This window comes from Symphodus melops (assembly GCF_947650265.1).
Source record: "Symphodus melops genome assembly, chromosome: 9".
Classification (NCBI taxonomy): Eukaryota; Metazoa; Chordata; class Actinopteri; order Labriformes; family Labridae; genus Symphodus; species Symphodus melops.
Genome location: NC_136699.1, coordinates 15,798,343 through 15,822,254, shown reverse-complemented (window position 1 = coordinate 15,822,254; position 23,912 = coordinate 15,798,343). Strand labels below are relative to the sequence as shown.

General features: G+C 44.1%; 1 protein-coding gene across 2 annotated transcripts in view; it reads right to left on the bottom strand.

The window, feature by feature from the left end:
• The window catches only part of atrx (ATRX chromatin remodeler), a 30,302-nt gene extending 7,466 nt beyond the window's left edge, over window positions 1-22,836 (bottom strand). The window contains exons 1-29 of one of the 2 annotated variants that reach the window (XM_079352113.1): window positions 22,612-22,836; window positions 21,119-21,180; window positions 20,961-21,010; window positions 20,743-20,861; window positions 20,541-20,621; window positions 20,292-20,401; window positions 20,129-20,196; window positions 16,813-19,424; window positions 16,373-16,457; window positions 14,464-14,603; window positions 14,194-14,358; window positions 13,976-14,093; window positions 13,757-13,856; window positions 13,303-13,464; window positions 12,290-12,431; window positions 11,743-11,852; window positions 10,919-11,065; window positions 10,601-10,778; window positions 10,206-10,343; window positions 9,930-10,105; window positions 9,720-9,837; window positions 8,052-8,182; window positions 7,680-7,771; window positions 7,448-7,587; window positions 7,034-7,190; window positions 6,773-6,873; window positions 5,904-6,012; window positions 5,610-5,787; window positions 5,080-5,271 (exon numbers count right to left, since the gene is read on the bottom strand). In XM_079352113.1, the coding sequence (XP_079208239.1) occupies window positions 5,080-5,271; window positions 5,610-5,787; window positions 5,904-6,012; window positions 6,773-6,873; window positions 7,034-7,190; window positions 7,448-7,587; window positions 7,680-7,771; window positions 8,052-8,182; window positions 9,720-9,837; window positions 9,930-10,105; window positions 10,206-10,343; window positions 10,601-10,778; window positions 10,919-11,065; window positions 11,743-11,852; window positions 12,290-12,431; window positions 13,303-13,464; window positions 13,757-13,856; window positions 13,976-14,093; window positions 14,194-14,358; window positions 14,464-14,603; window positions 16,373-16,457; window positions 16,813-19,424; window positions 20,129-20,196; window positions 20,292-20,401; window positions 20,541-20,621; window positions 20,743-20,861; window positions 20,961-21,010; window positions 21,119-21,175 (5,976 nt within the window). In that variant the 5' untranslated portion in view covers window positions 21,176-21,180; window positions 22,612-22,836. Of the gene's footprint in view, window positions 1-5,079; window positions 5,272-5,609; window positions 5,788-5,903; window positions 6,013-6,772; window positions 6,874-7,033; window positions 7,191-7,447; window positions 7,588-7,679; window positions 7,772-8,051; window positions 8,183-9,719; window positions 9,838-9,929; window positions 10,106-10,205; window positions 10,344-10,600; window positions 10,779-10,918; window positions 11,066-11,742; window positions 11,853-12,289; window positions 12,432-13,302; window positions 13,465-13,756; window positions 13,857-13,975; window positions 14,094-14,193; window positions 14,359-14,463; window positions 14,604-16,372; window positions 16,458-16,812; window positions 19,425-20,128; window positions 20,197-20,291; window positions 20,402-20,540; window positions 20,622-20,742; window positions 20,862-20,960; window positions 21,011-21,118; window positions 21,181-21,875; window positions 22,171-22,611 lie in introns of those variants that run through there. The other variant, XM_079352114.1, reaches the window with a different exon arrangement.
• Window positions 22,837-23,912: the final 1,076 nt, after the last annotated feature.

The following is a 23,912-nucleotide window of genomic DNA, read 5'->3' as shown; positions in this document are numbered from 1 at the left end:
TGAAACAAAATCACTCCACCACATCTAAAAAAAGGCTGCTTTAAAAAAAAAAAAAAAACTAACAAATATTTGCATCATGCACGACTTGAAACACATTGATCTGTGTAGTTTTTAAGTCATTTCCAACTACAGCCAGAGACTGCAGCTTGTTACCTGCCGTCTGCATAAACAGATGCTGTCACACTTCAGATCATAAGGCGACGCTCACTTGCTCTAAATGTTGGACTTTGTTTTTTTAAAATCGGGCTTTAAGCTGTCGTTTAAAGCCACATGTGGTAAAAAGTTGCTTGCTGATTCGGCAGTTTCTGTAGAGGAGTACTTTCGACTTGGGTAATGGGTCATCGGAGCTGCAGGTCAAATGACAGTACAGACGCTTCCACTGGAACCCCAGTGAATTCTGGGAGACCCAAGTAATCCCAACCAGCAGCAGCTCCGGGGTGGTCTGGTCCATCTCCGATCCTGGTGTGCTCAGAGTGTGTCCCTAGCCAGCACTAATGATTGTAGGTAAACTGACCTGGGCTATTGTCATCCATATGGAGCCTATCGCTTTACTGCAGGGGAAGAGAGGCAGCCAGAGAGGCGCTGTGTGGGCAGATGCTCGCAGGGACAGAGGTAAATCAACTCGACTCCAACCGCCACAAAAAGTGGGGAGCAGACGCAGACTTAGGAAGGAGTCCTGGTGATCGCGCGGCAGCGTTTGTTTCCTGCTGTAACGCTTAAGGTGGCTGTCCGTGTCCGAGGGGAACGCTTTCTTCATGCTCGACCAAAATGTTCAGGCAGGCTGCCCCTGAAATCTGCCCGATTCGGTTGTTTCCAAACGTCCCATGCAATTAGAGACTGTCCCTGCTCCCAGTCACGACACAGAAGAGGCAGACGCAGCAACAGAGTCTGACTCTGATGACACTTCTTTAACATCAATGCTGCGTGTGGTTTAAAAATAAATAAATCAATAAATCAGATTATCAATAAAGGAGCGGGTGAACAGAAAACATGATGACGCAGTTCCATCACGTGCACAGATTGCACCGCTTGCGCGCTATTCAGTCCGTGGTCGAGCACTGGTTGCAGTAATTTAAAATCAGTAAATGTGCCGTTAACTTTAAGAAGTCTTGGCTTCAACATCAAGCAAAGAAAAAAAAAAGATTCAGCAGAGCAACACATCTGATCACACAAGGCACCATTAGTATGACATTTAACACCTTTCCATACTTTCCAGTGACAGAAACATTTTATTCAATCGAGAAGCCAAATTCTTGTACGTGTATATATATATATATAAAAATCATAAAACTGTCCAAACTGCCAGCAGCCCATAAACGATGTAAAGCAGTTCTCACATCAGTATGATGAAAAGTTTGGAGTCGACACGAGCAGGCCTCATGTCGACTTTACAACTTGGCACAGGCGCCAACGTGTCACTACCAAAAGAGTTGAGGTGGAGCTGAACTGTGAAACGGTCTGATGCAATTAAACACTCGCTCGTATCGATAGCTGCCTTACATGCCGGCGTGGTTATCAGATATTTTCTCAAGCCGAGAACATTCTCGACCACGTTCAGCCAACTTACAACGAATCCTGAATGTGTTGAGAATGCTTTGACCGTGCATCCATGGCCACTTCTTCAACAATAAACCTGCAGTTAGCAGAAGAAAACCCACACAAGAGGAATCTCATGAGCAGAAAATAGATGGTCGTATTTGAAAAACTAGGAGAAACAAACGCTGATTGTGTCCAAGCGTAAAAATTTAAATATAGACAGAAAAGGAAACAAACTAAACTACTGATAAATTCTACGACACTGATGTGGAGTTGTCCTCTTGGAGTGTTTTTATGAATTCAGAGCGTCTGCCAGAGAGGGTTTTTAGATGCACAGGTGTGTTAGCCATAGCGACAGAGGGGGGCCAAGACAGGATCCCGACAGCAGGAATGCAAGTGGCTGAGATGTTTGTAATACCTAAACATAGCCAGTCAAAACTCTTTCTCCCCCAGCTGCTCGAAAGTGATGCACACGAGCCTACTGGCCTGCTCTAAACACTTTTTTTTCCCTGTGCAGAGACACACACGCAGCTCGAGGCGCTGACATCAGGAGCCCGCCCGTGCCCCGAGGACCACGTAGTCTTTACCCCGTCTGGGAACTGCACGAGTCAGAGGGTTTATCTAGCTGTCAGTGGACTGACAAAGAAACAAAATCGAGGATGTCACAAAGGGCTATGCAAAGACAATAAGCATACCGCATTCCTATAAAAACAAGACCGAGCCAGCAGCAGTCTGGGTTTGGAGTTCTACGAGAGAGAGCTCACGATAAGGGCCGGACACGCTGGAGGTGGACAAGCAGTTTGAAAGGGATTCCCAGCAAGTTAGGAGTGGGATGCTTGAACTTTACTGTTAGGAAACAGAGACAAGGTGGACAGATCAAAACAGGCTGGTCTACAGTTTCCTGTCCCATTCTATGGGGATGCCATGCAGAATCAGGGCCATCTAATGCTATCAAATGAGCGCTCGGGGAAGGAAAAGGTCTAATCTCAAGGATCACAGAGTCTCCTGAATTCCACAGCATGTTGAAAAAAAAATCAAAAGCTGTGTGTGGAGAACGACTGAGGTGGCGAGCTGAACAGTTTCTGCACTCTGACAACCAAACTAAAATCTAAATCAGGAACTTCCTCCAATAATTGTCTTTACTACATGAAGTTCAACGACAGACCGATTCCTCACAAAACAGAAAAAACACAAAAAAAACATGAAGCACAGAATCCAATAATTCTGCAGACAGCACTTTCTGAGTTCTGATCTTGGGAGACTTCACGCAGACGGCTCTTACTTTTTTCTAAGCTGCAACAGCTCTGCAGCCTCCTGCTGTAACTATCATTAGTGTTTCTCTCCACCTGCAATGCAACAAGCCGAGGCTCGTTCTCTGAAAGCTGGCAAGAAGCATTCTGGGAAATATTAGATACCATTTACCAAAGTATACAGGGCCAGCAAAACTCGCATCACAAAACAGCCCTGTAATAAACTCCAGGTCATCGACTGATGATATGTTAGCTTTGCAGAGTATAAGTTCAGATTACCTCTAATGAGACGAGCACGGTGTGGCTTACTACTCCAGTGTGCTCCTGTCTGTGCTGTGGCCTTGGTGCACAGACGCACAGTGTACCTGACAGGGCCTAATGACCACTGCAGCCATCACCTGCTGAGAGCACATGCACAGAGGAACGCCCACAGCCTGGACAAGGCAGAGAGGTCTGATGAGAAGACGGAGCAGTTTGTCTTTAAAAAAAAAAAAAGAAAAAAAAGAAAAACCCTACCACTGTACCTTTGATAAACATGTAAGATGAAAAAGAGACAACTGAGATGAACAGGAACTAGGTGAGGGTGCCACAGTATGGGCGGGTGTGGAGACCTTCTTTGTTATTAGGGAGAAGGGCTTTTTTTCTTCCTTTGTCTCCAATTAGTCTTTCCGAGGAGCGCACAGAGGAGATCTTTAAGAGCAGGGTTTAAATAATGACCCTTCACGATGCAGGGGTAGGCCAGAGGGAGAATTTCTCTCTTCTTTTTTTTTTTTTTTTTTTAAACTGAGTTTGCTTTGAACATTGAGAGGCAGAGTGGCAAGTCAGGACAACAGATGGTCACGAAGACGGCAGGAGAAAAAAGAAAAAGAAAAAAAAAAGGTGGGGTAATGTTGGACAGGGAACAGAGCGAGGACATCAAGGTAGGATAATGAGGGCACGGTGGTGCAGAAATAAACATGGTAGCACATATTGGTACTGATCAGAAGAATAGGAAGGTCGGCGGTGCGTAACTACAAGAAAAGTTTAACTCAAATCAGCTTCTTTATAAAAGTCATCCTCTCTGAAGTCTAAGTCAGAGACACGATAATAAGAATAAAACTCCTTCAGTCGTAGCTCGAACCCCTCTGTGTCATTGGCTCAAAGTGATGAAGCGTTTCTGACTCATCTTCACATCATTCCAGGATGAAAATTCCTTCCGTAATACTGCAGCTCCGCTGCCACATCGCAGTTAACCGCCTGGCCAAAACAGGTCAGCTTATGAAAGAGCTGGTCAGCCTGCTGTGTCACATAAATGTCACTGGGATCATTAAAGATCACACGCACATCCAAAGAGCTGCCGCTAAATGAACACATCTTTCCTCTTCAAATCTCCAGTTGAGCTCCTCTGTTCTTTAGAGCGCCTGTTTCATGGACTATGGAAGGTGGAGCAATGACATGGACAGGCGGCTAGGTGGATTCATGCAGTGCTCTTTACCTGGTACTAACCATGAAGAGAGCATTAAGGCTCAACTCTCCGCTCAGAGCACAAACAGTAGGACTTAAAAGGCTTCCTCTATTCCTCCTGTTTACAGATCTCTACGGGTGAATCGAGACAGAGATGACCTGAATAAACTCAGGACAGGAGTGAGCAACGATGGGAGAAACGTAACGCTCAGCAGAGAAGGAATGATAAGACATTTCAAAAAAAAAAAGAAAAAAAAAGGAGTGCAGGTTTATAGCCGGGCAGCAGCAGTGTTGCAATGAGAAGACTATTTAGTAAATAGCAGTAAACAGACAAAATCTGTGCAGCTGTGCGGGGCTGGATGATCCATGTAAGGGCTGTGAGTTCTTATTAAACCCCAGGGGGCTCAAATAGTGACACAGCACCTGCATGAAGAGGAGAAGCGGCTGGCGTAGTATTATGAAAGGAAACAAGAAAAAAAAACTGAAAAGATCCCGGAAAGGCCAAGCAGGATACAAGCTGGCATGGAGTCTAAATAACAGTTTATAACTTAGGTGCTAAACTTCAAAGGGAACAACAAACTACTCGACTGCAATTCTGGGAAAAACAAAACTTGGCATTTAAGATGGCACTCTGTGCCATGTTTGCTGAAAGAAAAAAAGAGAGACAATTTTACTACTGTTAATGACTTCCAGGTTGCTTTCCTGCATTTCCTGTGGGGATCAGTTTGAAGACAAACAAGACATCCCAACTGTCTGCTTCAGTCCTGTTACATGTGTGATTTATTCTAAATCTAATTTTCAGACGTGTGGTTGGTGCATCTTTAAACAGCACATGTTTATGTTTGTTTACCTTCGGGAGTAACGGTGTGGCTTTCTTGCTCTTCTTCTCTGAGGGATCATCCAGCATGTCAGGCTCAAAGTGGTAGAGCTCGGCCAGCTCGTTGGTGGTGAAGTGCCTCTCAATCTGCTGCTGGTCAACCACTCGAAATGAAAGAGACTGTTTGGTCACCTGTCGGTCATAAATCTTCTCCTCCATCGTACCCTGAAAGAAAGGAAAAAGGTGAGCGGAACATTTGGAGCAAGCACGACTGACTAAATCCACAGAGACCTGTTCTGTGCATGAAACCTTTTGAATGGATGTTTAAACACACTTTAAGGCGACAACAATCTTCATACTTTGAAAAACCGAAGAAGTGAATTGACTTTAAAAGCTGTCACAAAGTGTGGAGAGAATGGATGATCGAAAAAGAGGCTAAATGGACTTAATGGACTAACTGACACCAATGTTTGTATCCTGGGTGAATTCATGAGGTAACCTTTGGAGGAAAAGAAAAGAAAATAAACGTTTGAAACAAGGTTTGGGGCAGTTTGGTAACTTACCTGGGCCAGGAACCTGTACACAAAGACGGTCTTTATCTGGCCGAATCTGTAGACCCTGAAGATACTCTGGACATCGTAAGACGGGTTCCAGGAGGCGTCGAAGATGATGACTCTGTTGGCTGCCACAAGGTTGATGCCAAGTGAGCCAGCTTTCGTTGAAATGAGGAACAAGCGACCTCTGGTTAGGTGCAGAAAACAGGGAGAGGAGAGAGAGAGAGGTGAGCTGATGTTTGAAAATGCTATTGCAAATCAATACATTTGATTTCATGTTTACAAGGAGCAGACTTTTATTACCTCGTATTACTGGTGTCGTTAAACTCCTCAGCCCACTTCTTTCTGGTCACTGCGTTGGTGGAGCCATCCAGGCGATAGTAGTCAATGTTCCTGAACCACTTGCCATCGCCTGCAAAGAAATATACGTACGAAGTGCAACGGCTGATGAATTCACACATCTTTGCTCCCAGAACAGAAATACAAACACACGCCTGTCACCTTGTCAGAAGGACAGCAGATAGATCGTTGTGTTGGTAATGGGCCAGCCATGTTTAGCCTTCAAGATGCACCCCCCCTCCCCCTAACACCAGCCTTTATAACCACCACTTCAGTATGTTTCCAATTACAGCACTGTGATCTTTTCATTACAAATTACAAACCCTTGAGCAAACTTTTTTTTTTTTTTGTGGAATAAAAAGTCAAGGTCTAATCATTTTCAAAATGAAAGTAAAAACAGCTGCAGAGGTTTAATTAGGAACATGACCTTACACCAATGGCGGCGTGTTTGTGAGTTTCAGGGTAATAAGCACACAAGAAGAGTGGAGAGGAACTGTTGCACGTGGGCTGTCTTACCAGTGTGAAACCTGCATCTCCTTATGAAAATACTTCAGGCTGCTCGAAAGTTAAAGGTTGGCTCTTTTTTTGTTCGCACACAGTTCAATCAGTTTAAAGACAAATAACCTATTCCACTGAAAAGGCTCCACCAGCTCCGTCAGACATAATATGGTGTATGCTGCAACCACGGCACATAATGAAGGAAAAATTAGAGATGAAGATCCCAGGTAACTGTAGGATCATTTAGTGATGTAAGCTACTGACCAGCATGTCAACGGAGCAGCGAGAGCATTCCTTGGAATATGAAGCCCTGCCAGACTGCAATAAAAATGCACCTTTGTATGGAGAGATTTTGCCGTCATCTTTGGCTCTGCAAGAAAGCTCCAGGAAATCCTCGATCAGATCCAGAGAGATGAGTGACTGACTGAACACCAACCTGAGGGCAGGTAAGGAGAGACAACACAGAAGGATGCATGAAGCGCTTTATGTCAGTCTGTGATTTTTTTTTTTTTTTTTACAGTCTACACTTGTCTGCACCCCTGCATAACAGGAAAGGCCAATACATTTTTTTGCACAAACACGGACGAAGAACGTACACTTTCTCGTCAACTTCTTCGGCCATGCGCAGGATCTCAAAGAGGAGCGTTATCTTCCCGGAGTGCGACAACACCTCGGCGTCCGCCTCAGTGACAAACTCCTTGTGCCAGTCAGGAGTGGGACTGCCTGGTGCTGAGCTGGAGGGCTGAGCCGGTTCTGATGCACAAGGTCACAGATAAGTACAGTCTCACACCGATAAGAAGGAGCAGGAACGAAGGCACAGTCTACAGTCAGCAGAAGTTACTTGCCTTTTTATTTCACTCGTAACAACCCAATGCTGTTAAGTTCTGAACACTTGATGAAATCACTGTCTTAAAATTGAAGATGTTTACTGTGTATTTCATAATCCAGCAACTTTAAAGCACAAAAACACCATCTAGCCATAACGCTTACATGCGTTTGATCAAACTTACGTTCTTCTACCGGCTCTGGTCTATTTCGGCCCAATCCATTTCTGCCCCGTGAGCTGGAGTTCCACTCCTTGATGACCTCCACGTCGTCACTGTCCGAGTCTTCAGATTCCTTCTTTTTACCCCTCCCACCCTTCTTTTTCCTATCAGACAGAGAGACGGAGAAAAAGGCAGTTAGATGATGTTCGTGGGCGATGTAGAAAACAGTGCAAATGGAAATGAAGTCGTATTTTACTTTTTCTTCTCGTCCTCGGAGGTCATGCTCATGGAGGACTCTTCGGTTTCTGAAGCGATGAACTCGTCCATGCTGTCCTCGTCAAAGAAACCCTGCAAAAGCGAGCGCGAGCTTTAGTCTGTACTGCGATGATGTAGGTCAAACAAACACAGAGAGCGAGGACGTGTGCAGCAAAAATGAAGCATACGAGAGACATTTCTGCAGCAGTGGCAGCAAGTGTGTTGCTCTCCCTTGATAATTGAAATGTCAGCGCTTAGCTTCTACTGTAAACCCGTGTGTGTGTGTGTGTGTGTGTGTGAGAGTGAGATTTGTTCCAGTATAGTTGGAGAGTAACGGTTAAGTGTGCTTTTGTATCATCTAGCCTGGCCTTACCCTGTTTTCTTTACTGATGTAGTCCAGCTGAAGGCACCAGGGATGGGTCCAGATTCTGCTCAGCATCTGGAAATCCTGGAAGAGTTTGGTCCCTGCGCGGCCCCGGCCCCCCTCCAAAGCATTCCCCACACCTGTACGCGGGAAAGAGTGTTAGTGGGAAGAGAATGCAAAAGATGGATGTGTGTTTGTGTTATGTACAGAGAGCATGGAGAAATAAGGTTCAGCATGGCTGTCTGCCTGATCACCCTTGCACGTGATCCACTGATCTTTTAAAGATGGTTTAAAATAATTGTACCGCCACTAAATCCCGGAGCAGAGTCTCAGTTAAAGAAGTGCATATAGGGGGTCACGCAAATCTGACGCAAATTTCACACTGAGCCCAGTCGTAAAGTGTAGATGGTTTCTAACGCTGCTTCAGCTGTTGTTTCTTGAGTGCTGAGATGAAATCAGACAAGTATCAGACAGCAGCAGTGTGTGACAAACGTCTCTGTCGCTGTAACACGGAAACAAAAACTGAAGATAAGTTTCCTTAATGTACCTGCCATGTTTATAACTCAGTGCTGTTTCACAGAGTCTGAGTGGAGACGTTCACAGACTGAGACTACAGAGACTGTGAGAGGACGTTGCTATCGTTAAGCTAGCTGCACACACAGTGAGAGTGAACGGAGAAAAGCCGATTGTTTGACCGGATCACGTGATCCCGACTCGGTCGTGTGGATCATGGATCCAGTGCGAGCGGGCTGCGAGCGTGTGCATGTTTGTACGTGTGTGCGTTTGCGCTGAAGAGGATGAGTCGTACTGTGGTTAAAATGCACACTTTGAATCATGGCTGGCTAAGGAGCAGCTCTTTATTTGGCAGATCTGAAAAACGATCAATGACAAAAATCAGTGACAGCGCCAAACGGTGAGATCTGTGATCACCACTGAAAGTTACAGCGTGTTTAAAGTAAGCAGCAGATAAAGGAGATAACATCTGCTGCTGTTCCCCTCCTGCAGAACAACTGGTGGTCTTGGTCCAAAGACCCCACTGTGGAGGTCCAGAGACAAAGTCACAACATCAGTGCTGTGCCCTGTAATGAGCCACAGCACATTAAACCCCCCCCCCCCCCCCCCCCACTCCTCCTCTTACATACCAGCCCTCCTGTTCTTTGTTTTCGCTTTTGGTGTAAAACCTTTGGCCCCTCCAGCCTCCCTTTTCTTTATGCCCCCATATCCCCCCCCCCCCCCCCTTTACCCCCCACCCTCCCTGTTCCCTCTCTCCCAGAGCTCTTCATTAGGGAGACGTGGGAAACTGGGCTTAAACCCTGCCTGCGGCACTCTGCCAGCTGCCACTCTAACACACACACACACGAACGAACATCTTGGGCCACATTCTGGGAGGAAAGTCCACTAAACGACTTAACAATTCAGTCTGAAAAAGTGAGCGAGCAGAAAGGCCCTCCTTTTATCTGAAAAGCTTGTTGGAGTAAATGACATCGAGTCAAGAGAGCACTTTAAAGAGAAACACGACTCCTGCAGCAGGAGTCCGCCAAGTCCTAGACTACGCTCCTTTTCCAGCGGAATTCTCCGTTGAATTTCGTTTAAGTCTGAGACTAAGCTAAACCCCAGTCTGGGAAACTGACTGAAAAAAAAAAACAAAGCAAAGATTTAAAACAGTGTGGTTCTGACCTGTGAAGTGCTCCAGGTAGTATCTGTAGAGTTTACACTGGAGCGGGGTCACTCTGACTGACAGCACATACTCGTGTTTGGGAGGCAGGAACTTAGTGAGCGCAGTGTAGTCCTTCCTCTGTTAGAAACGGGACATAAATATTGGTTTTGGAAGGCACCAAAGTCAAGGTCAAAGAGAACATGAGCCAACCATTTAGGACAAGTCTGTACCTGGACACAGCCAGCCAGCATCTCGTACAGGATGTGAGCCCTCTTCTTCATGATCCGGACATCCTGCAACGTGGAATCGGCACACTGACCGTTCTGGATTGGGTTAATGAAACGGTTCCTGAACTCCTTTATTGAGCCGAGCAGGTTCTCCTTAATGAAGTTCACCATGCAGTGGTCTAAGGAGAGAAAAAAATAAAATAAATAAAAATCACAAGACGCACCTCAGACGCACAAAAGGGTAGCTCGAGTGTCACGTGAAAGAACGGGCAGACTCACATTCAACAAGGTTGTTTTGCAGAGGAGTTCCAGTAAGCACGATCCTCCTCCTCGTTCTGATGGAATTCATGGCTTTAGACACGGCAGACGCCTCGTTTTTCAGGATGTGGCCTTCATCACAAATCACCATGTCTGGACCTGGGGAAGGTGACGGAAGAGAGAGAAAACTTATGGCAGGTTGAAGTACAGCTCGAGACGGTACGTTACGTAGCAACAGCAGATATCTAAAGGTCTTTAATCTTTTCACCCGTTCAGGCTATTTTGTTTTGTAACGTTTACTGGATGGAAAAGAAAGCAAAAAAAAGCAACAAAAAATAACAGATTGCACACAAGAGAAAAGTTTTTAACCTCAAACTTGTAGTTAAAACACACATTGGCATTTAACAGCACCGTACCTGGATGTACCAGAGTCTTCTGAAAGATCTCTTTGAGTTTCTTGCTCTTGGTGTTTCTGCCCTGCGTCAGGTTTCGGTACATCTCGTAGCCGATGATCATAACACCCCCCGACTCATGCCACTGCTGGAGTGCATACGCTCGCTCCTGAGGCCTCTTCACTGTGGCAAGCTCGATCACCTTGTTCGTGAATAAAACACACAGCGCAGAAAAGAGAAGTGAGAGGTGCGATTAAAAACTCACTCATGCAAAAACAAACAAACAATGGCACGCGTGGTTAAAAGGAACAAGCGTTACACACTCATGAATCTTCTGTTTACCTGTAAACTTTCATCATCCTGCATTCCCACTTGCCACTTCTCAAACTCATTGAGCCAGTTAAGGACAGTGTTCAGAGGACAAACCACCAGCGCTGTGCTGAAGTCCAGCTTCTCACACAGGAGCAATGTGTGAAGGAATGTCACCACCTACAGGCCACAAACACAACTGCACTTAAGTTGTGACGAAAACACAAGCTTGCCGACAACAACCCATTCATCAGAAATGTTGACATACACAAAGTACCAGTTAACCTATTTCATAATCACAGTTCTTACATTTTTCATCTTACACTTATACATCTTAATTGTCTGTTTCTATGACATTAGCATTAGTTAAAGTTATCAAACTTAAAGAACCACACTTTAAAGCTTTAATAGCCCATAACAGAGAAAAAATAATCTCTTTATGTTATGGCTTTACACCACCTTAGCTTTAGTTATAAGTCAAGCAGCCTATGTACTGTTAATGATGGAGTGTTAAGAGTGTTTAAGTTCTGGAGCAGATGTTTTAAATGCTCGTGTTTAATTATTGGGATCTCTGGGGTTTTAATTTTGAGTCGAGAAGCCAAAGACTGAGGACCGACCACAGTGCACTGAAGACACTGAAGGGCTCTCTTGTGCTGGTAGACTACCTGCTCTGAAGCAGGAGCTGAAAAAGGGTTCAAAGTTCCTGACAAAAAAGAGGGAGGGTTCTAAAAGTTCCTCCAACTATGGAAAAGTTCCTGTTGGCCAATAGTAGACAGCAACCTCGATACACCTCTAATAGTCTAAAGGATAGTCTCATGAACTCCTGTAATGCAGACACGCTTCTCCGTCCTCTCTACCTGCAGAGTTTTTCCCAGTCCCATACAGTGGGCAAGGATGCAGCCAGAGCCAGAGGACTTCTCAATCTTCCTCACAGATTCACAGCAGCAGTCCCACATGAACTGAACACCTGTGATCAAACACAAACACAGGGAGGTCAAAATGAGTCATCTCTGGAGTTCACCCACACTCTTCGTATATTTCTACTATAGTCTACTTCATACTGTGCTATATTTATATCTCTGCTATGGTCTTATATCCTGCTATATTTTTACATTTCATACTTACTCCCTGCTATGGTTTACATTTCATACAGTGCAGTAACTCATCTGATGTCTGTTATATGCATTCAAATGGATGCTACCTGTAAATGAGTCCTACCACACATATCCCACCTTACCTTAACTAGAGTCACTTTTTATACTCTTCTTGTTGTTTTTAGCTGTGTGCACTTTAAGGTGAAGCCAAGTAATCTCGTTGTACAATTTGTATCACAACAATAAAGGCATTCTATTTTATTCTTATGTCAGTTAATATTCATTTGTTTGTTTCACCATTTGCTCTTACCATCAACCTGGTGAGGTTTGAGCTTTGTGACAAGGTTCCTGTGCACCTGGACCAGCGGCTCCTTGGTTTCTTCATTTGCATCAAGCACCAGCTTGGTGGTGATGGGACAGGTCACCTGTGAGGACTCCTCCACCACAATGACCTGAAGGAGGATCAGAGGCAGAGAGAGAAGAGTCAGCTTCGTTTGGAAGAACAAGTCTGTAAAACACTTTATCCCTGCAGGTCCCTCTCACCTGTCATGCCACACATTTATACATTCACACACCATGGGGCTGTCATTTTGTATTCTTTTAAACCCAGGGGGAAAAGGTCACGCTCGAAATGTAACAAGTTGATTGAATTTAAAATAAAGTCCATCAGTGCACCGGGCTGTTTGATCCAGCAGAGGGCGCTCTGCATGAACTGTTGACCTCGGTAAATTAAGACAGAGACGGCCCTGATTCAGAAGATGCAAACTCAGAGGAGCGCTCTGAACGGTCCTTCTCAACAGAAGGTAACATTGTGAAGAAATTGAGAGCTGCACTGGATCCCAATCAAGTTACCGGTAATATATTTGTGTTTCTGGTGAATGATATTAAAAAATACAAATTCTTTGATGTTGTAAACAGGCTGTCGATTTTAGGCTCTTTAACACAAGAGTAAAGATTTCTACACTTCAGGGGAGAAATTCTTATTTAAAATGTTTAATCAGACAAAACATATCTCAACGGTTTGTGATCGTCTGTGCCATCAGAGGTAAAAAAAAAAAAAAAGACGAATGTTTTCTTTGAAAATCCATCCAAACATACCATGAGATGTTCCTCACACTTTAAGTTACTTCCATCTAGAATGGCTTCTCCAACTGTTCAATCAGTGCAACTCTTTTCTATAAGTGGAGTGTCGTACATCACTACTAAGGCAGTTATTACTGCCTCTAACTGCTAATCTTATCAAAGTCATGAAAGTGCTTTCAGGAGACAACCCAACCCTGGCGTCGAGAAGCTTGAACGAAACCTGCATCGCCTCACATTTACCTCTCGAAGTTTCTCCCGTAGCGCCTCTCTCTCAGCTATGCGTTTCCTCCGATCCTCCTCCTCTTTCAGAGCGTCTCTCGTCTCCATCCGCAGCTTGTCGTCCTTCAGGATTTTGCGAATCTTTTTGCGTGCCTTCTTGCCTTCTTCATCCTCGTCTCCGCTCTGCAAAAAAAAAAAAAAGGAACATTAAGTTCAGCTCTCTGATCTTCAGCCCTGAAGGGAAAAAATAAAATAAAAAATGATTCCCCTCCTACGATCAGAAGCCGAGTGAGCCTATGATTAATTTGTATCCTCACAACACACTCCGGGGGTAACTTCGAATTACATTTCATGTAGCAAGTGTGACCTGACTTGTAAACGTTTCTGCTGGTCCAGACCTGGCAAATACCAAGTGGAGAAAAAGAACCTTTGGGACAGTTCAGGGCTACGACTGAGTGCTCTGCATTTTAAACACCTTCTCGTTGCTGGAGGAGGAATCCTGAACTTTGATCCTGCGTCGCTTTTTCTTCTGCTTGTAACTTCTCTGTTTCTCCTCATCCTTTTTCTTGGAGGATCTACAGACACAAAACAAGAGTTCAAGGACAGAGCTCAAGAAGAGAAGCAGCAAATCAATCCAGAGCCAGCGGCGCTGATCAATTGCTGCTATTGATTGGTTAAAGTTCGGTCTTCTCACCTGGTCTTTCTCCGCTTCCCTTCATTCTCTGATTCACTCAGTTCCTCGCTTACTCCCGACGCCTCGCTGGAGCCCTCTGTCTTATCGAAGTCTGAATCGGCTGAGTCATCGCTGCCCACTGACGGGCGGACAAACAAGGGACAAACAGGTCATAAGTTCAGAAAAGTTCTGCTCATAATGCGAAGACGCAACACACACAAACACAAATCTGCATTCACCTTTCCTTGAGGACTTCTTCTTGCCCCCCTTCTTCTTCTCTTTGCTGGCGTCTTTCTCCTCTCCTGATTCGCCCTCACTCAGGGAGAGCTTATGGCGAAGCAATTTGTGACGTTTTCCTCGCTTCTTCACATCAACGTCAGAACTTGAGGCGTCCGAGTCCTCATCTTAGAAAAGAAAAAAAAATGCATTGAACCATGCACAATCAGACACTTCATTCAAAAAAAAAAAAAAAAAAAAAAAAGCAGGACACATTTAGAATGATGTGCTACCTTCCTCCTCTTCCTCATCCTCTTTTTTAACTTTCTTGGAGGACTTCTCAGTCTTATCGTCTCCTTCGTTATCAGATGAGCTCTCAGCTCCAGAAGAATAGTTGGATTTGATTTGAGCGAGGAGCATTTTCTTTGCAATCCTTCGAGAGAAAGAGAAAAAAAAACCAGATAAGACACAAATGTGAGATTTGGTTAAAAAAAAAAAAAAAAATTGCATTCTATTCACAAATGAATGATAACTGTCCTTTATGCTTATTAAACTAAAAATGTAATGTTCCCTCTCACAATAAAGTATTTCTACAAGACAATCGAAAAACTGGAACATTGGAGGAATGTGACAAATTCTCCATGGAGCGTATGAATGGAGAGCTGATGGAAATAAAGGCTGCCTAAAGAGATCGCATGACCCTATACACTGCTATTCTAAAAGAAAGAGAAAAAAAGGGGGGGGGGTGTTTACTTGATCAAACCAGAGAAATGCTGCGCACACATTTCATTTAAACACAAAACTATCTTCAGGAAATGAGCTGTTGCTCTATGCTTTGTGGATTAAGTATGAAAGTATGCTTCCTGCCATTTAATTAGATGAAGGATTAAACAAAAAAAATCTTATACATTTTATGTCTTGTTTTGAAAAATTAAAAGCAAAAAAATCTGAACATGTCAGAACAAGCATAAATACATTAGCATGTGGTTTGTAGAGAAGATGTACTTAAGTGTAAGTACACTTTCTACACAAACGTGGATTTATAGTTCTGGTAGCTCATCCTACAACACAAAGAGAGTAAGAATAGACTGAAGGGAAAAAATGAACAGTTGAGATAAGAATAAAACAACTGAAATAAATAGTTGGCCTTGTTTGTTCCATTCTAATAGTGTTTGTGTGTTTTTCACCTTCTGTTTATGATGGTACTCACATCTTCACTCTCTGTTGATCTATCAATCAATCTTTAATTGTATAGCACTTTTCATACAAAGATGCATCACAAAGTGCTTTACGTCATAATAAATCAAAGAGCAACAACACAACTCCCTCCCCACAATTCAAAGACTAATGCCTGATTTACACGGCAGGATAATTACGCCGATTTTGGCCCCGATTCTCCCCTTCCGATAATCTTAAGGACGCCCCGATCATAAGATAATCTTATAAGACCATCCTGCCGTGTGTGGTGTGTTCAGACCGCTCTCGTCTGGTCGGAAGAATGTCGGGGCCGCTGTGTGTGGTCTCAAGTTTGGGAATTCGGCCGACAATTTTAAAATCCTGCCGTGTGAACCGGCCTTAAGGTAAAATAACGAGATTAAAACGAGGAAACACTGGAGGTTAAAAATGTAACCAAACTAATTGAGATTCAGTTAAAAAGCTCGGTTTTGAGTTTGCTTTTAAACCCGTTTACGTGGTGCTCTTCCCTCAGGTTTCCAGGTGAACTGTTCCACAGAAGGGAACAGTTTGAATAAAAAGCTGCCTCACCTACATTTTCCCCCTTTATTTAATCTTTATCAGTTTACTTTTTTTCCACCGTGACTCAAAGACGTCATCTAGATCCAGTAACCTATGTGTAACTGTTTCCAAATGATAGACGTCATTAATTGTTTCTTTCCATTTCATTATTTGTGGAGGGGGTTGGTGCCACTTCGCAGTTATCATCTTATCTTTACAGAGGACCGCTATTGTTACAAAACTGAGCACGAGTAGAAAATGTCAGAGTGTGGGTTGGCTTGGTTTTCTCCACTGTTACGCCAACAGATGGAACACTATAGCAGCTAGCTTGTCGTTTTCCAGGTGTTACTACGAACGTTTCACCTTTAAGACCATGGAGTAAATAAATAAGTCTGCAAGAAAACAGCAAGCCGTGACAACCATCACTGACATAAATAGAGCTCCACTCTTGGTGTAGAGAAAAGGTACCTGTTCTCAGGATCGTCGTCGTCATCGTCCTCCTCCTCCTCCTCACAAACCCCGGAAGTTTTCTCTTTGTCATCCACCTCTTCTCCTACACAACAAAATAGCACAGGAGTAGAGTAGGTCAGAGAGTGGGAAAAAAAAATCTGACATTGTTCTTTAAAAAGATTGACCCAGACTGTTTTCCATAACTCCAGAAAAATGAGTATTATTTCACATTTCTCTGTCGATCACCTGAACAATGAGCAGATCTGACACCTTTGACAGAGCTCAGCTGGCATCACGCTGAGCTAAGCTACAAGCTGCTGGCTTCAGTAACAGGCGTACAGGACATACGTGGGTGTGAAACTAATATTGTCATTGAATACTCGGCAAGAAAAAGGCAGCCTGACACTTGGCAAGAAGCTAAACTTTTCAACTTCTACATAAACAATGTTTCCATTTACCTGAGGATTGATGAAAAGGTCCACTGGCTCCCAACACATTATCCTCCACTAAGGGTTTGATCTTCTGCTCATCGCTGTCCTCTCCAGATTCTTCTTCAGGCTGCTGCTCCTCCTCCTCAGCCTCGCTGGACGATGACTGCAGCTTGGCGTTGGCTTTGGAGCTCCTCCCCTTGCGCTTCTTCTCATAAGACCTCTTCCGGTCAGCTGCCTTCCTCTCGGCTGAGACCTCCTCCTTCACTTCATCTTGCTTCTTCACGCGGCTCGATCTCCTCCTCGCTGTGCTCACTTTGCTCTTCTTCTCCTTCTCCTGGTCAGAGTCGGAGCCGGAGGACTCTGTGCCATTTGGTTTCTTCTTCTTCTTGGAAGTCTTTTTGGTTTTGTTCTCTGGGTCAGAGTCGGAGCTTTCAGTCTTCCTTTTCCGCTTGGGCGCCGAGTCTTTTTCCTTTGCCGTGTTGTTTGATTTGAAAAGACACTTTTTAGCACTTGTGCTGCCCTGTTCCTCGTCTGTGCTGTTTGCTGCTGCAGCTTTCTCTAACAGTATGTCTGGAGCTTCGTCAGAGTCTGAATCGATGGTCTTGTCCTCTGAAGCCTTGCTCTCCTCTCTCCCATCTTTTTTCTGGCTGTTACAGGGTTTCTTGGAGGACTTGGACTTGCTCTTACTGTCTTCCTCTGTCTCAGACTCAGAAGTCTCGTCCTTGTTCTTACTCTCAGCCTGCTTCCTCAGCGGGGTGGTCTTCACTCGACTCGAGCGGCGGCTGGGCGGCGGGCTGTCCGTCTGATCCACCGCTGCGTCGTCATCATCGTCTTCTTTCTCCTCACATTTCTCTTCTTTGCACTTCTTGGGAGTCTCTCCATCCTTCTCTTTGTTTTTGGACCTGGAGCTTCTCGACTCGCGCGTCGTCACGACAGGCACGGGAGTCAGTTTGACGATGAGGTTCTTGACCTTCGGCTGGGGGCGCTGAGAGTCTGACGAGTTTCTTCTCGTGGAGTCCTTGTCCGACTTTGCGTCGGCGTTTGGGACTGAATCAGTGTCTTTCTGTGAGAGCATGCTGGAATCCGCCAGACTTTCTACCATCTGAAACAGCTCTTCGGGAACTGATGGAGACACTGACATAATGTCGTGATCGAGCGACATTTCACTGGTTGACATTAGTGCATCATCACACATTTCAGTTTTAATGGTCTTTTTGGTCACAACAGTTTCTGTTTGGATGTCTTTCACCGAGGTCTCCAGTGATGTTTTATCATTGTCTGCGTCCTGCTCGTTACCGCCCTCCTTGAGCTTTTTGTTACGCTCCTTGTTGACCTCCTCACTAGAATGCTCGTTGAGCTCCTCCTTAGTGTGATCGTTGAGCTCCCCACGCTCCTCGTTGAGCTCCTCCTTACAACGCTCGTCGGGCTCCTCGTTGAGCCCCTTCTTACGGTGCACCTTGACCGCCTTGTTGCGCTGCTCGTTGAGCTCCTCGCCGGGCTCCTCGTTGAGCTCCTCGCCGGGCTCCTCGTTGAGCTCCTCGTCGGGCTCCTCGTTGAGCTTCTCGTCGGGCTCCTCGTTGAGCTTCTCGTCGGGCTCCTCGTTGCGCTTCTCGTCGGGCTCCTCGTTGCGCTCCTTCTTGCGCTTCTCGTCACGCTCCTTCTTGCGCTGCACCTTGACCGCCTTGTCGCGCTGCTCACCGGGCTCCTCGTCGGGCTGCTGGTCGGGCTCCTCGTCAGGCTGCTCGCTGGGCTCCTCGTCGTGCTGCTCGCTGGGCTCCTCGTCGCGCTGCTCGCTGGGCTCCTTCTTGCGCTGCACCTTGACCGCCTTGTCACGCTGCTCGTTAAGCTCCTTGTTACGCTCCTCATCAACCGACTCCTCAGCTGGATTCTCATCTGGTTCCTCATCAAGACTCTCATCTGGCTGCTCATCCTGGTCCATGCCTTGCTCCTCGTCTGCGTCCGCCTCTTCCAGTGCCTCAGACACATCCTCACTGTGGTCGTCGTCTACCGCGGCATTGACTTCAGTGCTCTTTCTTACAGCATGCTGCTCTTCATTCCCGTTCTGCAGCTCCATGTTCTTGAACTCAGGCCCCAGTGCCGCCTCCAAAGCGCTGTGAGCTTTCTTCAAGTCAGCGAGAACGGCCTTGAAGGCTTTCAAGTGTCGATACCTGATAGACTTATCTCCCTGCTCCTCTTTAGCCTGCTGGATGAACTGGATGAACGTATTGTTTAAACCCGTTGTAGTCTCAACAAGCTTTTTTGCCTTTTTGATAAGATCTTTAGGAACATGCAGTTTTTTGTAGGAAAATGTCATGGTCCCTGAGCCTTCGATGTGTTCTTTTCCATTAACCACTGCTTTGTGCTCTTTCACTGCTTTGCTCTTGTGTCTCTTGCCCTCGCGTTCCTCTGACGTTTTCTCCACTTTCCGTAGTTTCAGTTCCTGTTTTTCCATGACGTTGCTGCATTTGGAGACCAGATCCTGGAGGGGCTCCGACCTGCAGACGTAGCAGTGCCACTTCGAGAGCTCGTCAGTGATGACTGACAGCTCCTTCCTACCCAGGTTGCGCAGGATGCACTTCTTGCAGAAAGCGTTGTTGCAGTAGTCGCAGCAGATGAGTTTGCCACCTTCAGCACACCACCTGGGAAGGAGAAGCAGAAAACGTCATACAGAAAACTAGGCCCTTTAAGTCTTGAAACCATTCCGACCTGTGCACTAGATGTCCTAAATAAAGTGGCTCTTGAATGAGGATTGAGCTAACAGCATGCATGTCTAAAAACTGAACGATACACACAGGTATTAAAAAAAGGGTCAAACGCTTTCATTAAATATTACAGTATTACAAGTATTTAGAACACAGAAACAAAATCTTTTGTCGAACTAAATAAAACCCATTATGATTAATCAAAGAAAATAGACATGCTAAGTCAAGTAAACTAGTTAAGCTAAGAGTATATACTCCATTGATGTGTTTTTGTTTTCAAGAATGTCGAATTGCATGCTACATCAAAATATCTAACTTAAATTGAAAATTGACTAAACCCATGTTATATATATACACATATATAAAAAGATAGTTGTGTATTTACATCACCTCAAATATTTCAAAAGTTATCAAAGGCAGAAAAAGCTGTAATTTTTAAGTCGAAGCGGGAAGTGTCTTTTAGGCAGCCGCCATGACTGACACGAAACGCCAATCGTTGTCGAGGATACACCGGATATTACATAAAAGACCGCTGCATAAGCTTACGCTAACTGCTACTGAAAGCTGCTGCTGTGATAACCACGTCAGTACAAATATCGTCGGTTTCGCCCGTCACATTGAGTGTTAAAAAAAAAAAGTACCTGCACTGCTCATCCATCCCATCAGAGTCTCTGTTGATGTCGTCACTTGTGTAATACTTGTAGCAGGACTAGAGGAGGAAGACATAATGTTACAATTAATACACCAATATGTTAATTTACTATTATTGCTAAATATTTGAAATGTACACTGAAGTTGTCCTACCTTGCAAATAAGTACTTTGAGAACAGGATGCTCGTACACAGAGTTGCGCTGAAACTGGTTGACTTGTTTTCCACATGCAGTGCAGTTCACCTTCTTCTGCAGGGCGTCATCTGTGATGAGGAGAAAAGAGGTTTAAAACCGCCCACCTTCTACTCAACTCTCAGGCTAGCTGGTTAAGTTACACTAAAACTCTACATGTCCTCACTTATGAACACAGATATTAAAAACAAACCACTGAAATGAAATCACCTGTATGTTTCTGTTTGAAATCCACTCGGAGTTTCATGGCACCTTTGTTTTCATTCCCGGCTGGCGTCATCACTAAAGTGCCTGATCAAAAGACAACAAGAGCAGGGGAAAATAAAGTTCAGGGGGAAAAGTTTTTCATAATCAGCATCCCATTCAGTTTCAGCATTTACATGTCAAAACCAACCAAATCAGTAGTTCGTACCTTTAGATCCGCTGCCTGTGTTGTTGTCAGACAGGCTGTCAGAGGAGGCATCTTCATTTTGACTCTCGGCTGAGTCTGGTTCATTCTGTTCAGTGTGCTTGGTTACAGTAGCAGACTTCCTGAAATGAGTTGAATAATGTAAGCTGTGAGAAATGTGAGGGCAGTTTTAAGGACAACAGAACAAGAAAACATCCAGGCTAAAGAAAACCGCTCCGTACCTCTTGTTTCGAGAAGAGGAGGGCTTCATAGCGTCTGTTGAGCTCCCAGCCTGAAGAGAACACGTTTATTTAGACAACAGCAAAATTTGTTCCTATTTTAATTTTTATGAACACACTGAGGGCTGCTTATACTGATTCTATAAAGGCTGCAAACTTACCTCCTCTGCTTTCTCTGCCATTTGGTCTGTATGTGATTTAGAAGAAAGCAGACTCATTTTACCTGGGGAGACATTGAAAGATTTGTTTGATGATACATGATAATGCCACAGTAGGTCATTCCAGAAACCTGTGTCAGTAATCTAACAACACATTTTACTTTTACCTAACTGATTAAGAAAAAAAAAAAACCTTTCGAATACCCAGGTACTGATTGACTTAGGAGTTTTTAATAGTTAGTTGAGTTATTTATTCCTTTTCAGAGTAGCTGAATGGTTTAAAAAAATAAAACATTTTAAATGTTTACCTCAATACCTGGACTCAGCCCTTATTTTGAGTTCTATTAAGATCATAACACTTTTTGTTTAGAACAGAAAAGCTTGGACCAACAGTTAAGAGCGGAAAATAAACAACTGCAGTTAGAGTGCATAAACTTCAACTTGACTTTTTTTTGTATTTATTGTTCTCATCTATTTCTCTTTGTTGTTAAATATAAATGCATGCTCAACAGTAGTTTAAAATCAACATTCTTGGGGATTTAGGTGTACTCTCCAGTCAGTGATGCACTGCACACTGTTATGGGATGTTTGTACACTATTGCAAAACTCAGACTCAGTTTAACAAACTGCCGTTTATCAATGTAAAGGCGTGATTGCAGCAGCCGCATAATAATGTCTAATGACTAATTTAATGATTTCACGTGAATATTAATTGCATCATATTAGATGTGCGCGTAACCCTCTCCTCACACTGAGACACGGATCGCTGTTTGTTTTTACAGTTCAGCTTCATAACGGGCTGATGAGAAGAGTCGGGCTTCCTCACAAACAGGCCTTAAAGTGTCTCCCAATTCTGCCAGTCGAAAAACAAAAAACCCCAGCTCATTCGCCTTCCAAAGCATGGCACAATCCTGCGTTTGAGACTCAGTGCTTCTCCTTTCTCCTCAGTGCAGCCTCTCCATGTTTTGACAACACTCCTGAGCTCCCGTCACAGATGCCAAGTTTCTGCTAACATTAGCGTCCGCTATTACTGTGGAGCGACCTCCTCTCGTTGCCCTGGTAACATGGCAATATCAGCAATGCATGCAACCTCCAGTGCATGGCATGCACCGAAAAAAATGCACATACGGGCCTTCCCGCTTTCTTACAATACCATGGCACTGTGCTCCCTGCAACACTGGCATGAACCTAGCTGATAGCCCTCGAAAAAAAGCGATGCAACGTTTACGGGGGAATTCATACAAGTCTTTTAAATTGAACACACCGGCACAAAGTTTAACATTTATATACGGTGACAAGCCTCCTTTAATTATTTGTCTATCCGACAATGCATGTGTACGGACTTGAACACTGCCGGATGCGCAGCTAATAGCTTCAACATAGCAAACCTAGCATGCTAACTAGCACTCATGGCCCGGCGCGCCGCTAGTGAAGGTAGCACAGTTATCAATGCAAACATTACTCACCTAAACAAACATATTACACACTGTTCATACCTGCTTTTCACCCACATCATCGCGTTACTGCTTCATACACGTGCTGTTGATGTTACAAGAAGTCCAGGTCGATCAAATGTACAGATATTTGGATGATACGGAAGTGAGAAGAAACACCGAGTACAGAAACTCCTCCGGTCAGGGCAGACAAAGCGAGGGGACCATCTTGCCGGATGGCTGTGGACGCGGTAAAATGGCGCATCTAGCCTAAATCCTGTTCGCGTTCCTATTGGCCAGCAGCCTCCGACGCTCTCCCGCTCTGAGTGGTCCATGCTCACCCGGAGCTCATTGATTCGTTCAGCCGCTGACAGAGTGATTTTCTCCGGGACGTGAGACGCTGCTGGCTGTATTTCCATTTCATTCATTTGTTGATACAGTTCAGGGCGCGTGATTTTGTTTTGCATATAAGCAACTTTCTCTTTATGAAGAAGCAATAAAAACATAGATTGTTAGACTAATTGAAGATGCATTAATTAGTTAATTAAAAATAATAATAAGGATAAGGATGAACTTTATTGATCCCCCAATGGGGGAAATTTGGTTGTTACAATCGCTCCAAAAAACGGTAAAACAGGGAATATAAACAGAAAGAAAAAAGAACAGCTATGAGCCAGTTTACATTGATTAAATAAAGGGGTTAAAGAAAACTATTATAGACTTAAATAATACCAGGCATAAACACTATAATCACCATAAACACTATAATACAAGGCATAAACAATATGTACACTTTCGCTCGTGGAAAGACAGATCAGGAATTAAAACACACACAGTGAGTAACATTAACGATAATATATATATATATATAGCCTATATATATATATAATATATATAGGCCTATAGTAGTTAAGTACAATAAAATGACAAGAATATTATGTTGAGCATCATTGCTTGTTTTGTGGTTAAAACAATAAAATCTCAATAAAATGCAGAGGTGTGTTTGCTACACTATTATATTGCTTTACTTACAATTATTTCCTGAAGATGGGGCTCTCCTTCAACCATTGTCAGTCTGTTGGTTCAGTAATGCAAATGGTAGCATAACAGAAATGATCAATTTAAATGTATGAGCAATAGTGTCAGCAAAATGAATTTCCCAAAGTGAGCTTTGTTTGAAGTCTTTGACTTTCAGTCAGATGTTTTTGGTTCATAACATTATTTAAAACATTTTCACAAGTTTTAAAGTGATTTATTTGGAGTGAGTTTCCCCTTCTTTTTTTTAAACAAGACTTTACAGAACTCTTCAGTTTTTTAGGACAGACAGATTTGCGGGTGTTTCATTTTGACAGCTGTTTTAGGGT